General features: G+C 39.2%; 1 protein-coding gene across 2 annotated transcripts in view; it reads left to right on the top strand.

Moving 5' to 3' along the window:
• AP3M2 (adaptor related protein complex 3 subunit mu 2) overlaps positions 1–12,739 on the top strand; it is a 109,629-nt gene extending 96,890 nt beyond the window's left edge. For both annotated transcript variants that reach the window (XM_058720540.1, XM_058720539.1), the window contains exons 5-9: positions 6,468–6,553; positions 6,806–6,939; positions 8,732–8,939; positions 9,213–9,357; positions 10,500–12,739. In XM_058720540.1, the coding sequence (XP_058576523.1) occupies positions 6,468–6,553; positions 6,806–6,939; positions 8,732–8,939; positions 9,213–9,357; positions 10,500–10,600 (674 nt within the window). In that variant the 3' untranslated portion in view covers positions 10,601–12,739. The remainder of the gene's footprint in view (positions 1–6,467; positions 6,554–6,805; positions 6,940–8,731; positions 8,940–9,212; positions 9,358–10,499) is intronic.
• The last annotated feature ends 2,144 nt before the right edge of the window (positions 12,740–14,883 follow it).

Here is a 14,883-nt window from a genome sequence, read left to right as displayed (position 1 = left end):
AATAAGTGGAAAGACATCCTGTGTTCATGGATTGGTAGAATTAATATTATTAAAATGTTCATACTACCCAAAGTGATCTACAGATTCAGTTAATCACTGTCAAAATCTCAATAGCATTCTTTACAGAAATAGAAAAACAGTCATAAAATTCATATGGAACCACAAAAGATTCCAAATAGCCAAAGCAATCTTGAGCAAGAAGAACAAAGCTGGAGACTTCATACTTCATGATTTCAAAATATATTACAAAACTGTGTAATTGAAATAGTATTATACTGACATAAAAGTAGACACATAGACCAGTGAAACAGAATAGAGTGCTCAGAAATAAATGGGGCGTCTGGGTGGCTCAGTTGGTTAAGCGTTCACTCTTGATTTTGGCTCAGGTCATGATCTCATGGTTCATAAGATTGAGCCCGCATCAGGCTCCACACTGAGCATGGAGCCTGGGATGCTCTCTCTCCCTCTCTCTGTCTGCCCATCCTCCACTCGTGCTCTCTCTCAAAATAAATAAACATTCAAAAAATATCTTTTAGGGGCTCCTGTTGGCTCAGTTGGTTGAACGCCCAACTTCAGCTCAGGTCATGATCTCACAGTTCATGAGGTTGAGCCCTGCGTTGTGCTCTGTGCTGACAGCTCAGAGCCTGGAGCCTGCTTCGGATTCTGTGTGTGTCTCTCTCTCTGCCCCTCCCGCATTCATGCTCTATCTCTCTCAAAATCTACATAAACATTAAAAAAATATTTTTTTAATTAAAAAAACAAAGAATTGGTTAGTCCTTGTGAGGGGCAGTCTTTAAAAAATATCTTCTAAAAAACTGATTTTTAAACATTTACAGTCAACTGATCTTCAACAGGAGAGCCAAGATTGTACCATGGGGAAAGGATAGTCTCTTCATTAAATGATGCAGGGAAAACTGAATATCTATATGTGAAAGAATAAAATTGGATCCTTACCTCACACCAAAAAAAAAAAAAAAAAAAAAATCAACTCAAAATGGATTAAAGACTTAAATGTGAGATGTGAAATCATAAAACTGCTAGAAGAAAACATAGGGAAAAAACTTCTTTTTTTGGGGGGTGGGGTAGGGGAAAACTTCTTGACACTTGTATGGGCAATGATTTTTTTTGGATTTGACACCAAACGCAAAGGCAACAAAAAGCAAAAATAGACAAAAACTAAAAAGTTTCTGCACAACAAAAACAGTCAACAGAGTGAAAAAACAACCTGTTAGAGAAAATATTTGGAAACCATATATCAGATTAGGGGTTAGAACCAAAATATACAAAGAACACACAAAACTCAATAGCAAAAAAAACCAGATAACTTGATTAAAAAGTGGGCAAAGGATCTGACTAGACATTTATCAAACAAAGACATACAGATGGCCAATAGATGTATAAAAAGGTGCTCAACGTCACTAATTATTAGGGAAATCAAAACTACAATGAGATATCACCTCACAGTAGTTATAATGGCTAGTATCAAAATGGCAGACAATAAGTGTTAGTAGTGTTGTGGGGAAAAGAAAACCCTAGTACACTGTTGGTGGGAATGTATATTGGTACATTCATGGAAAACCATCAAAAAAATAAAAAATAGAACTACTTCGTGATCCAGTTTTCCCACTTCTGGGTGTATCCAAAGGAAATGAAAGAATTAGCTCGAAGAGGTATCTGCACTCCCATGTTCATTGCAGCATTATTCACAATAGCCAACCTAAATGTCTTTTGATGGATGAATGGATAACGAAAATGTGAGATAGACATGCACACAGGCATGTTATTCAGTCACAAGAAAAGAAGGAAATTCTGCCATTTGCAACATGGATAAACCTGGAGGACAGTATGCTAAATGAAATAAGCCAGAGAGAGAAAGACAAACACTGCATAGTCTCACTTATCTGTACAATCTAAAATAGTCAAATTCATGGAAGCAGAGGGTAGAATGGTGTTACTAAGGGCTAGTGGGTGGGGGAAGTGGGGAGATATTTGGTCAAAGGGTACAGAGTTTCAGTTATGCAAGATGAGTAAATTCTGGAAATGTACAGCACAATGACTATAGTTAATACTGCATTTTATACTTTTTCTCAGCTTTATTGAGGTATTATGGACAAATAAAATTGTAAGATATTTAAAATGTATATTGTAGTGATTTGCTGTATGTATTCATTTCAAAGGATTCCCCCATCTAGTTAAATTAACACATCCATCACCTCATCATAATATGTATTGTATACTTGAAATTTGCTAATTAATATGTTAATTAACTTGTTTGTGGTGATCATTTCGCAATGTATATATATCAAAATATCAAGTTGTATACCTTGATTATATACAGTTTTTGTTAATTATACCTCAATAAGGCTGAAAATGGCAATTCAAAATAATATGATGCAGACCAATGCTTGTTGGTGTTACAGATCTTATCCTCTTAAATAAAAAAATTGTTCTTTAATGGTGTTCTAGATCTTGTCCTCTTAAGTAAAAAAAGTAGCAAACGAATCTCTTTTAGATTTCCTTTTGAATGTATTTGACTCCCAAATCTGATGGCAGAACTGACATTGTAATCACTAAAATTCAGGGAGCCTTCTTTTCTATCTATTCTGAATTACAGCAATATGTCCTAGAGCTTAGAAATTTGTAGAAAGTTCTTTTCACATTAGTGAACTCACTCATTCAACAAATGCTTATCAAAAACCTGTTATGTTGTAGCACAGTGCTGACTAATGGATATTTGATCATGAACAAGATACAGTGAAGGAATATTCCAGGTCACACAGTCCCCTTCTCATTGAGAATCTTTGCTGATAATAGTGTAATAATAATAATGACAGTGGTGTGTAATGGGAGGTATCGCTACTGTGAGGATGTCATACATGAGAATTATGTGGAGAAAGAAAAGGCTAAGGATTCCTGGAAATGAGCAAGGGAAGAAGAAATGAATTGCAAATGAAAAGACAACAAATACATATTTGAAGATGAGATACAGAAATTCTCAAAAAGGAAAGGAAACCCAGTAATTAAGTTACTGAATAGCGACCTATAATATCCCCTTCCCACACATGTAGGAAAACAACAATTCTTTGTTAATAATGAATAAAGATATGTCATTTACAGGGACAATTGGTAGTCGGTCAAAATAGAGGGGGTCTACATCTTTGCCATGACAAGCCTTTAGAGATTCTTGTTATGTAAATGTGGGTGGTGGCCACTGGCTTTTGGTTCAATAATGATTTCAACATTTTTTGACTAATAATTTCTAAATTCTGCAGCAAAGTCTTTTCAAAACCTTAATCCTGAATTGTGTTCAATACACAAAGTTCTGGACCTCTTTATGACCTGACTTTATTGTAGCTATTGTTATTGACAGTGATCGTGATTGTGATGTTATTTTGTTGTTGACAATGATGAGGTTCTACAAACAAAGGAGACAAAAGAGGCCAGAAAGAAAGAAAGTGAGAGTTTATGGCTGCAGAAGCTTATTTAGAGTCTAATGAGGAAGAGGGAGGTAAAAAGGCAGAATATAAGCGATGTATCCCACCCATCCAGAGCAAAGTGTAAAGAGAGCTGATAGTGTTTATGCTTTATCAGTAGAATGAATGGAAGTTATTAAGACCTTCAGGGATTTGGGAACAAAGTAGGTGCAAACACTTTAAGGTGAGTAAAATATTTTTGGGAAATAAAGTAGTTCAGCATGAATGCATTGAGAGGCATTAAAAAAAAAAAGTAATGAGGCTTTAAAACTAAGTAGGCAGCAACTTTTCATATTAGACCAGAACTGGAAATAACCCAAATGTCCACCAGTAACAGGACACAAATTTCAATATGGTCCCATAAGAAAGTACTGTGTAGTAATGAAAAAGAATGAATAATCCATATATCCAGCACATGAATGAATCTTACATTGTTGAGTAAAAAAGATAGATGCATAAGATTATATACAGTTATATACATTTATATGAAGTTTGAAAACAGGTACAACTTCATCAAAGGTAACAGAAGTCAGAACTAGCATGGGGATGCAAGAGGAGCATGCTGGGATGCTAAGAAGGTTCTGTGTCTAAAGTTATTTACTGTGGAGGAGGAAAAGGCAGTGTTACTGCACAGGGCCCTCGATCCCCAACCTCCCATCATCTCTTCCCCTGTATGCATCTGTCCATATGGCTAACTTTTGACATGTATATTTTTTTAGTTGTTTTTTTTTTTAACGTTTATTTATTATTGAGAGACAGACACAGAGCATGAGCAGGGGAGGGGCCAAGAGATGGAGAGACACAGAATCTGAAGCAGGCTCCAGACTCTGAGCTGTCAGCACAGAGCCCGACATGGGGCTCGAACCACAAAGCGCAAGATCATGACCTGAGCCAAAGGCGGATGCTTAACCAACTGAGCCACTCAGGCGCCCCTTGACACGTATATTTTTACAACCTGTAAATTCTGAATCAGCCTGTCTTGTTTAGACTGTATACATTCTTATATCTGACATTCTTGTAACTACTGTGTGATCAGTAAGATTCCTAGAAGAAATTCTGCTTTAAAAAAAAAAAAGATTGCCAGGTGGAGAGGGGTGACATATATTCTACATTAATGGGTGGTCAGTCTGTAGGATCTTTAAAACAAGTATATTGTTAACAAATATATTATAACAAAGGTGAATAAAGGCATAACTAAAAACGGGAAAAAAAAGGTTCTGTATCTTGATGTGGGTGGTATTTGCATGGGGTGTATACATATTTAAAAATTACTGAGTCATACATCTAAGATTTTTGCATTTAAGTAGAAGTTTTCCCACACAAAAAAAGTACACAACAACTAGGTAGATAGTTAGCATGCCTTGCATGCCATTTTAAGGAGAACCATTGGGAGTGATTGAAGAGGTTTTTTGTTTTGTTTTTTTTTAAGGTTTGTGTATTTATTTATTTTGAGAGAGAGAGAACGAGCAGGGGAGGGGCAGAGAGAGAGAGAGAAAGAGAGAATCCCAAGCAGGCTCCACACTGTCAGCACAGAGCCCAATGTGGGGTTCGAACCCACGAACTGTGAGATCATGACCTGAGCTGAAATCAAGAGTCATGATTTCGACTGAGTCACCCAGGTGCCCCGCAATTGAAGAGTTTTAAGTTGGGGAGTGACTTGATTCAGATTTGTAGTTGAAAACTATCAGTCTAGTTGCAGTGTGAAGAGTGGCTTCAACTGAAGGCAGGGAAACCAGGAGGCTGCCAGCTGAAGTCCAGGCACAAAATATAGATTCCATAATGGTGGTCAGGAAGGAAAGGAATGAATAGATGTAAGAGACAGAAGTCAGAAAAGAGAGGAATTGATAATTGATTGGATATGAGCACTGAAGAAATATAATTAGTCAAGGATGCATGTATGTTTCTGACTTAAGCAGCAGGTTAGATGGTACCATCATAAAGAAAATAGGGGACACCTGGGTGGCTCAGTCTGTTGAGTGTCTGACTTCAGCTCAGGTCATGATTTCGTGGTTTGTGAGTTCAAGCCCTACATCAGGTTCTGTGGTGACAGCTCAGAGCCTGGAGCCTGCTTCAGAGTCTGTGTCTCCCTCTCTCTGCCCCTCCCCCACTTGTGCTCTGTCTCTCTCTCTCAAAGATAAATAAGCATTAAAAAAATTTTTTTTAAAAAGAAGGAAAATAGGAGAGCAGATGGAGGAATGGAGCTGATGTGCTCACCTTTTGATGTATAGAGTCTGAAGTGCCTCCATGACATGCAGGTAAAGCTGTCTAGTTTGGCAGGAGTGAGACTGTGAACCTGAAAAAAGAGTAGGCTATATTTGGCCATTAATGACAATCAAAGCCTTGGGAAGTAGGTGAAGTAACTCAAGGAGACCATGTTGAGTGAAAGAAAAGAGACGTTCAGAATTGTGAAAACACATCAGCATTCAAAAGATGTGCAAAGAAAGAGAAGCCTACAGAAAGCACAGAGGAAGAGGAGCTAGAAAAACAGAAAACTAGGCGAGGTTAGAAGAAAGGAGTGTTTTACAAAGGAAGAAGTGGTCAAAAATGGCATGTTGCAGACAGGTCCTGTGGGATAAAGACCAAAAGTGCCCACTTGATTGAGCAGCAGAGCTCATTGCGGACCTTAGGGAGAGCAGGTTCTGCTATGACGTTTTCTGAACCATTGGTTATGATGACACCCTTTTTGATTCTGGGGCTAGAATGAAAACTTCTTTAAGCTAATTGTCTCTTTAATCTTTTATCCCCATTGCTTCATCCTAGTGTCTCATACTTGATATGCAGCTGATAAATGTTTGGAAGGATGGATCAATGGATTAGGTAGATGAACTGGATAGATGGACAGAAGGAAAGAAGAAAGGGAGGGAGGGAGAAGAAAAAAGTTGGGAAGGAAAAGAGAAAGTTAAAGAAGGTGGTAGGGAGGAAGTAAGTTCGTTGGGAAGGACGGAGAAGCGTCGAATAGCTTCTTACTTTCTCTTTGTTTTGTTCCTATCTCAGGTTCCACAATTACTGCTGAGATCCAGGGGGTGATTGATGCCTGTGTCAAGCTGACTGGAATGCCAGACCTTACGCTTTCCTTCATGGTAAAATCCTGAACCACAGGTTCACATCTTGGGATGGGAAATTAACTGTTTCTGGAAAGACAGTGGTGAGAATGGAATGGAACAATAAGAAATAAGGACAACTACAAAGTTTATATCAGGCTTGAATTTTCTATAAGTAGCTACAGAATTTCTGTGTGCATGTGTTTAAATAAAAACATCTGAATGACTTTCCTGAAAGAAATGTGGGTGTTTAATTCCTACTTCTTGCTTTTCCTTGCCCGGTAACTACAGAATCCCAGGTTGTTGGATGATGTCAGCTTCCATCCTTGTGTCCGTTTCAAGCGCTGGGAATCTGAGCGTATCCTCTCCTTCATTCCTCCTGATGGAAACTTCCGCCTGCTCTCTTACCATGTCAGTGCACAGAAGTAAGCAGCCCTTATAATTAAGAACAGAATCTGTGTATATGTATATATGTGGAAACAGTATCCGTAGTGATTAAGGACTCAGGTTATGGAGTTACCTGGGTTCAAATTCCAGCTTCTGTACTTAACTAATCGGGTAACCTCAGGTGAGTTGCTTAACCTTTCTGTGTCTGTTTTCTTATCCCCTAAGTGGAAAATGAAAAAAGTACCTTGTTTGAGGATTAAATAAAGCAATCTAAATAGTGCTTAAGAGGAAGTTAGTGCTCATAGTTTGCTGCTGCTATTTTTGTTGATGTTATTATATGCCTAAACAAGAACTTTTTTTCTCAAATTGGAATCTGAGTACACCTATATTCAATCCCCCTAACCCAAAAGAGCATTAAATTATGCTATGAGAAACTATAAAAGGCAGTCATTTTTGGTCTTGAACATTCTCTTTAATATCTTGTCTAAGGACTTTTATTTTTATTTTTTTATTTTTTTAAATGTTTTATTATTTTTTTTGAGAGAGAGCATACAAGCAGGGGAGGGGTGGGACAGAGGATCTGAAGCAGGCTCAGTGCTGACAAGCTGACAGCAGAGAGCCCGATGCGGGGCTTGAACTCAGAAACCATGAGATCATGACCTGTGCTAAAGTTGGATGCTCAACTGACTGAGCCACCCAGGTGCCCCTGTCTTGTCTAAGGACTTTTAGAAGGTGTGTAGTAGAAGATATACACACTGAAAAGAGCTATGACACCTCAGAGCCACCAATACTTTCCTATGTGATTTGGAATAAATAACTTAGGAAAATATCTGCGTGCTTGAGAGCAAAGACTCTGGACTCAGTCTGCCTGCACTTAAATCCCATCTTTAGTACTTATGATACATGACCTTGGGCAAATTACTTAATCTTAGTGAAGTATAAGGACATCATTATTTATCTAGAAAAACAGGACAATAGCAGTACCTACTTCATACTTATTAAACAAGGTAATGGAACTAAAACACTTAGCATAGTATTGGCACACAGGAGTGTTTAATAGATGTTAAAAACTGTTATTGCTTTGGTATTAATCTGTGATTTCTGTTTCCTGTTCTGTCCTATTGTGACAACCTACCATACCTCATAGGGTTTTTGTGAGGATCAGAGAAAGTCAGGTAAAGGCACTCCCGAGATACTATCAAAGGTCCATGAGGTATGCATGTTACTCTCCCAAGTACAGATAATTATTGGTCACATGTTGTAAAGTAAAACACAGAAATACGGTGACTCCTAATTTTGATCTGTAATGCCTTTCTCATAGTAGGCTTAGTATACTCTTTGATTTTTGTTATCTTATTCAGTCATTGGAAGACTTAGTTTATTTACTAGACAGCGTCTTAGCTTTACAAAAAGAAAAAAAAATTAAAGATTACTGGGTTTTTTTCCTGTGTTTATTTTTTAATATAAGGAGTAAAGAAGTAGGTAATAATACTTAAAAGTCCTTAGACAAGATATTAAAGAGAATGTTCAAGACCAAAAATGACTGCCTTTTATGGTTTCTCATAGGATAATTTAACACTCTTTTGGGTTAGGGGGATTGAATACAGGTGTACTCAGATTCCAATTTGAGAAAAAAAGTTCTTGTTTAGACATACAACAACAACAAAAATAGCAGCCGCAAACTTAATGAGCACTAACTTTCTCTTAAGCGCTAGATTGCTTTATTTAATCCTCAATGAGGCAAAAAAAGCACTTAGGATAAAATGAGAAAATGTTGCCATTGTTTCCAGTATAGTAATGAAATTGGTTTTTCATCTCTCCCTTTTCCAGTCTGGTGGCAATTCCAGTGTATGTCAAACATAACATCAGTTTCCGGGATAGTAGTTCACTTGGACGCTTTGAAATAACGGTGGGACCGAAGCAGACTATGGGGAAGACCATAGAGGGAGTGATTGTCACCAGCCAGATGCCCAAAGGGGTCCTGAATATGAGCCTCACTCCATCTCAGGGGACACATACATTTGACCCAGTTACCAAGGTAGGAGGAGAATAAGCAGGAAGTTTTGAATTGCTGATGTTAAATAGAAGTCATTATGCAGGAGCTCTCCAATAGACTTTCCAGCTTGTTGAAAGGGGAGCTCGATCAGAGGGACATCGTTTTTTCCTTGAGATAATTTATGGTGACAAATAGTTTTCTCTATTGAAAGCCAGTTTAGAGGCTGCTTGTAATACTGTGAACAGATACCTGAGGTTAGAGATCAGCCACCTCAAATGACGGCTTCCACTGTAACTTCTTTCTTTTTCTTTGAAGATGCTGTCTTGGGATGTAGGAAAGATAAATCCCCAAAAGCTACCAAGTTTGAAGGGGACCATGAGTCTTCAGGCTGGAGCTTCCAAACCAGATGAGAACCCCACAATTAACCTGCAATTTAAGATCCAGCAGCTGGCCATTTCTGGTAAGTGATTCTTGGCTTCAGTGGCTTGATGAGAACAGAAGTGGCTTTCTCCACTAGGACGCAGACATCAGAAAGTCTTCTGCTGACTCCCTGTTTACAGAGTTTGGTTTCATTAGCTGATAGGTAATCTGGAGTAAAATCTTCCTAGCATTTCTGGGGGAAATCTATAATCCTTACTTTCTGAAGTTGGATTAAGGGACCTGACCAAAAACGTCTAAGACGCAGTTGAGAAGGAAACAGTGTAGGTGGACAGGGCGTTCCCCAGCAGGTTTTGAGTCATCCTAGGGTTGTCAGTTTGGGGTTCAAAGGGTTTTAGCATGGGAAGGCTTCTGCATTCTCAGCTGGTCACTGAAAAGAATAATTTCCCCTCCATCCCCCCAGTTTCAGAAGACTTTCGTATTTGCTTTTATGAACATGTGGAACCCAAGTCAGCCCACTGTAGTCTACACCTGTCTTAGGATGATGATGATAGTAATAGTTACCATGTACTGGGCATTTACTATGTGCCAGGCAGTGTTTTAAGCCTTTGTCATCTGTTTTATTATTTAATCCTTAGAACAGCCATGTAAGTAAGATAGATAGGAGATGACTTCAGCTTTATATGAAGTTCCTATTTTTCTTTACCAACAAAACTTATCTAATTTAAGTGATTAGCATTCACTTAAATTAGAAACTCATCATAAATGTTAGAGACCTATACAGTATAAAATATGTTCTGCTTAATGCAGTGAGAATACTTACAGGAAACACTCATTTATTAATGCATTTATTGAGTTATGCTTTATTTCATTATTAATTTCGTTAATTCATGTATTCTGTCCAATAGCTGGACAAAAACATAGAGTGGTCTTATTTTTTCCTTATCCTCCTTTCATCTGCATATAACTTTCTGCCCTTTCCACTTTAGAAACCGGTCTTCTAATAGGATAGCTTCTTGTTGGAGCAATTTTTTATTATCAGTGTATGGGCCAAGAGTGACAAATCTGTGAGCCTCAGAAAAGTGAAATAAATAAGGGAAAATTATTATTATTTTTCTGGTTCACTGTTATAGCTATCTCTATCCCACTGATCTCTGAATTGAAATGAATTTAGACAGATACGCTACATGCTTCTTTTGAATAGTGCTTATGTTTTCCTTCCAGGACTCAAGGTGAATCGTCTGGATATGTATGGGGAAAAGTACAAACCCTTTAAGGGCATAAAATACATGACCAAAGCTGGAAAATTCCAAGTTCGAACCTGAAGGGAGAGTTTTGCAAAAAGAACATTCACTAATGCTTTTTTGTTTCTTACTTGTCTAAAAGTAAAAAGTAATCAGCCTGTCTCCTAGGTCAGTATCCCCTTTTGGACCCACCCACTCCCTTTTTTCCTTAGCCTGCAGTGCCGTAGAGCTAATCAAGGGAGAGAAGGGTTGCCAGGGAGAACCGGACCGAAGTCAAACACAATCAGCACCAACTCAGTTCTGAGAGAAGAGCTGTGTGACAGAGGGTAGAGATACCTAATGCCATATTGAACTATTTTGAACATGGTTACCATAGAAAAGGACTAGCATTTGTTACTTGCTTGGCTTTACTTCTCTAAAGTCAATGAACGACTTCTGTTTGTTGTTTAAGGTGGAGAGAAAGATAAGAAAGAAGGAAAGAAAGCTTGGAATAAAATGAATGCTAGTCAAGGGAAGGCCAGCAAAGGGTCTGAATTTGAGGGAGAAGAAAGGAAGTGGTAGTAAAGACGTGTGAGCACACGTGCTCAGACGAGAGCTGGGGGGCGGGGGAGCAGTCAAGCCCCACCGGGAGGACGGTTGGAAAGAATAGAGTTGAGTTGGTTTCTTTCTGATCCCTCTACTTTGATATACATATAAAAAAATTACTAGTACTTCTAGAAGTGAACTGGAAACTTCTTAAATTCGGGTCCGCTAATGACATGGAAGACTCCATTAGAATCAGATTTTCCTTTGAAGACTGCCACTATCTGACCAGTTGTCAGATACTAACGACTGTTAGCCTTTAGCACCTGGCCTGTCGTCTGCAGTGAGAAAGTGACCTGAAATGCCCCTTTCCCTAACCCAGAAGAATTCTCATATCACAGAATTCACCAGCCTTTTTCCTGTTCCACAAGGACAGTTTCAGAAAAGCCAATCCCATAATCCCCAGGGCAGCCAGATTCTGTGTGTCACAGTATTGAAGTGTAGGTGGCCAACTCATTCCTCGTGAAGTACATCACAGCTGTAACCCAGTGGTGACTCCCTATTTACTCTTGTCAGTGCTAGACTGGTGCTGGAGTCTAAGCCTTGCTGTCTGAAACTTTTCCAGCAGTAACCCTAAGTAAAAAAAGAAAGCTTACCGTCAAGGGGTATGGTTCATCCTGGAAGCTGCTCAGTAAAGTTGATTTCCCTGGAGTCTTCTGCGCTGGACTGTAATAGATTTATCAACAATATATATACCTACCTATCCATCTTTGTTTCAAGGCAAAAAGAAATTCCCTAAACCTTTGAATAAAACTGATGTTGAAGGAAGATGGGCCATGCTGATCATGTGTAACCCAGTTTAAGGAACATGGCAACTGAGGGAGTACCTCAGACTTTCCCAGTGGGTAATTTTTACTCTAGTTCGATATATATATTAACCACTTAAATATTTATATAAAAGACAGGTTTTTAAATTCTTACTGCTATAGCTTAAGGAGTGATACTGTGCTCTGCTTCATGCGTGGGGAAAAATGAAGACCTATACTCTTCAAACCATATAATTTTTCTCTAAAGTCCTGTTTCTAAATATTTAAGTAATTTTGTTTTGCTAGTTTTATCTCCCTACTTCCTGGACTTGTTTTTGCTGCAGAGTAATGCTGCTTTGTGGTTTTCCTCTGGGATAAATCATGTTGTATGCAAACAGATGTGTTCATAGTCCATCACTCCAGAATTTTCCTGAACTACTATGTCCTATATACACCCCTGGCAAGGTAGGGGAAACATCTCTGCCTCTGTGATCCCAGAATACTTGGAATTACTTCTCCTGAGGGCTCTGAAGGATTTTAAGGTTTCCTAGGTCATAGGAAACAACCAGTCTTGGTTCCTGGATATTTTTAGCTTTATAAATCCAGCTGCTAAATTTCCTCATGGACAGCTCACCCTAATTTCAAGGGAAGAACTTGAGGAGAAGTAGAGTATGTAGGGTATGGGACCTGCGGGCCTTGGCATATGAAGTAACATGTCACCTGTGTAGCAGACCTCTGGAGCCCAGTGGAGAACATTACTGCTACCATCCAGCAGTGTGTTAACATTAACTAGTGCAGGGTGTTGTGATCGAGCTGTTCAATTCCAAAATATGTGTCTTACGTGGAAGTATCTCCGATGCTTAAGTCTTAATAAAGTTCAGTTTTACCAGTCCTCTATGTCCTAAGTGTTTTGTTATCAGGACTAGCAGTGGTGCTATGCCTGGTAGGCCTCAGTAGAAGCACTAAGAAATAAATCAATTTAGGGAGGATCTTATGATTTCTGTCTCTTCAACCAGCAGGCCTAAAGCCATATGTTATAGTGTGATTTTCTAGTTACCTCTGGAAATAGGAGATGTTGATATAATGTCATTTTTAAGGTTGTAAAAGCAAAGGTTGAGATCATGTTTTCCCCAGTGTGGAAAAGACAAAACCATTCAAGCTGCTGATGGCTATTCTAGTGCTTTCTCTGCTCTCTTGACCTTATGTTGGTCAGTTCAGGCATGAAACAGGGCTTCAAGGTCCTAAGCATCTTTTTTTTTTTTTTTTTTTACATTTTAGAGAGTGAGTTCGGGAGAGTGGTAGAGGGGGGAGAGAATCTTAAGCAGGCTCCACACTGAAAGCAGAGCCTGATGTAGGGCTCAGTCTCACCACACTAGGGGAACTCATGACCTGAGCTGAAATCAAGAGTCAGATGCTCACCTGGCCAGCCATCTAGGCACCCCAGGTCCTAGACATCTTAATTGTGATAGGGATTTCTTGGAAGATAAGTCATTGGCAGTCTTTGTGAAGTATGGATACTGGTTGTTATCCCATATCTGTACTGATACCCTTTTGTAAATCCCTCCTGGCCATGAAGAGGACTTATTTCTGTTCGCAAACCACAGTGGTTGGTGTTTATTAAACTCCATCCCATCTGCCTTAGTCTTTGATATGTCTTTTGCCCTTGGTCTGGCAGTCCTGTTTGCACCATGGTGAATTTTGTAAAACTTGTACTTTCCTCTGTGGCCAGTAGGTGGCGACGCCATGCCAGGATGGGATTAATTTTTTTAATTGTTAGAATTTTAAAAGGGGAATTGAATTTGAAACTCTTAAACCTCCCCCCAAGATACCAAGTACTGGATTGTGTGAGTTTTTGGCTTTTGAAGTTAGACGTGGAACCAGAAGTTTACGACACTCTGTGATCACCAGACTTTAGATCTGGGCTCTAGAAGGGTGGCTATTTCTGTCATCTGAGTTTCTCTAAGTCGCTGCCCACTTAAATGTATTGCACAGCTATCTAATAATCTTTGTTCTTAATTTTGTTCTTCAGGTCTGTTAGCGTCTATTTGCTTTATTAGCCAGCTGGGGATAAGGAACTATTTAATTTCCCCTTATATGTTGTTCCATGGCCTAAGAAGTTCCAGACATTTTACCCTGAATTTCCTAACCTACGCTGGGAAATGATGTGTTGTTGTTCTTTGAATGTATTTTAGTATAATTCAAAGGGGTCTCTTTGCAGGACTGGTACTCTGCCCTGTAGCTCAGTCAGTGGCCCCTTGTGAGCAATTGTCTTCATCCAAGTTGGCCGTTGCTAGGACTTCATCCAAAGGAATGTTGGGGCCTTTAACTTGGCCCACCCCATCAAGGCCTTACTGCTTCAGTTCATATTTCATTCACCCTCTGCAAAAAAGCTTGTCATGCAAAGGGGAGGGCCTGAAACCACCTGGATTCCTGGCAGAGATGTGGGAGCTGGGAGTCTCCTATTGCTGTCCTCAAGCAGTGTTTCTCTAAAATGGCTGAGGTACACTTTGATCTAAAACAAAACCTGCCCCTTGTACAGGGAAGTAGCGGGCAGTCTAAAGTTGAGAAATCTGTGACTTCAGTCTCTGTGATCTGCATTTATTCAACTGCTCCAGGGACTTGAACATTTCAGGGAAGTGGTGGTTTTTTGTTTGTGTGTCTGTTTTTCTCCTTCTCTAAATTAAGTTCTGGGCTTTAAAGGGTTGCTTTTGTGAGCTGAAACTATGTGCTTCTAAGAACGTCTAAACTGAGCAGTTCTAACAGCCTTTCAAGAGACCTTTTTTTCTCCTCTCCAGGAAGCTGTCGGCACATACCCAAGGGCAGGCATCTCAGATTTATTCTGGGATCTGGGATGTCAGTGGTGATAAAATCTGGCAGGCTGCAGCCAGGAATAGGAGTCGCATCTCTAGTTAAGAAAATAATCTAAGAGAAACAGAAAACAACATTACTTAAGTCACATGGACTGGTCTGGGAGTCCATTCTTTCTGATGACAGGGAAAGCTAAATGGGATGGGAAGAAAATGGTCCAAGTACTAG

This window comes from Neofelis nebulosa, chromosome 3, assembly GCF_028018385.1.
Source record: "Neofelis nebulosa isolate mNeoNeb1 chromosome 3, mNeoNeb1.pri, whole genome shotgun sequence".
NCBI lineage: Eukaryota > Metazoa > Chordata > Mammalia > Carnivora > Felidae > Neofelis > Neofelis nebulosa.
This window is presented reverse-complemented; position numbering and strand designations above follow the sequence as displayed.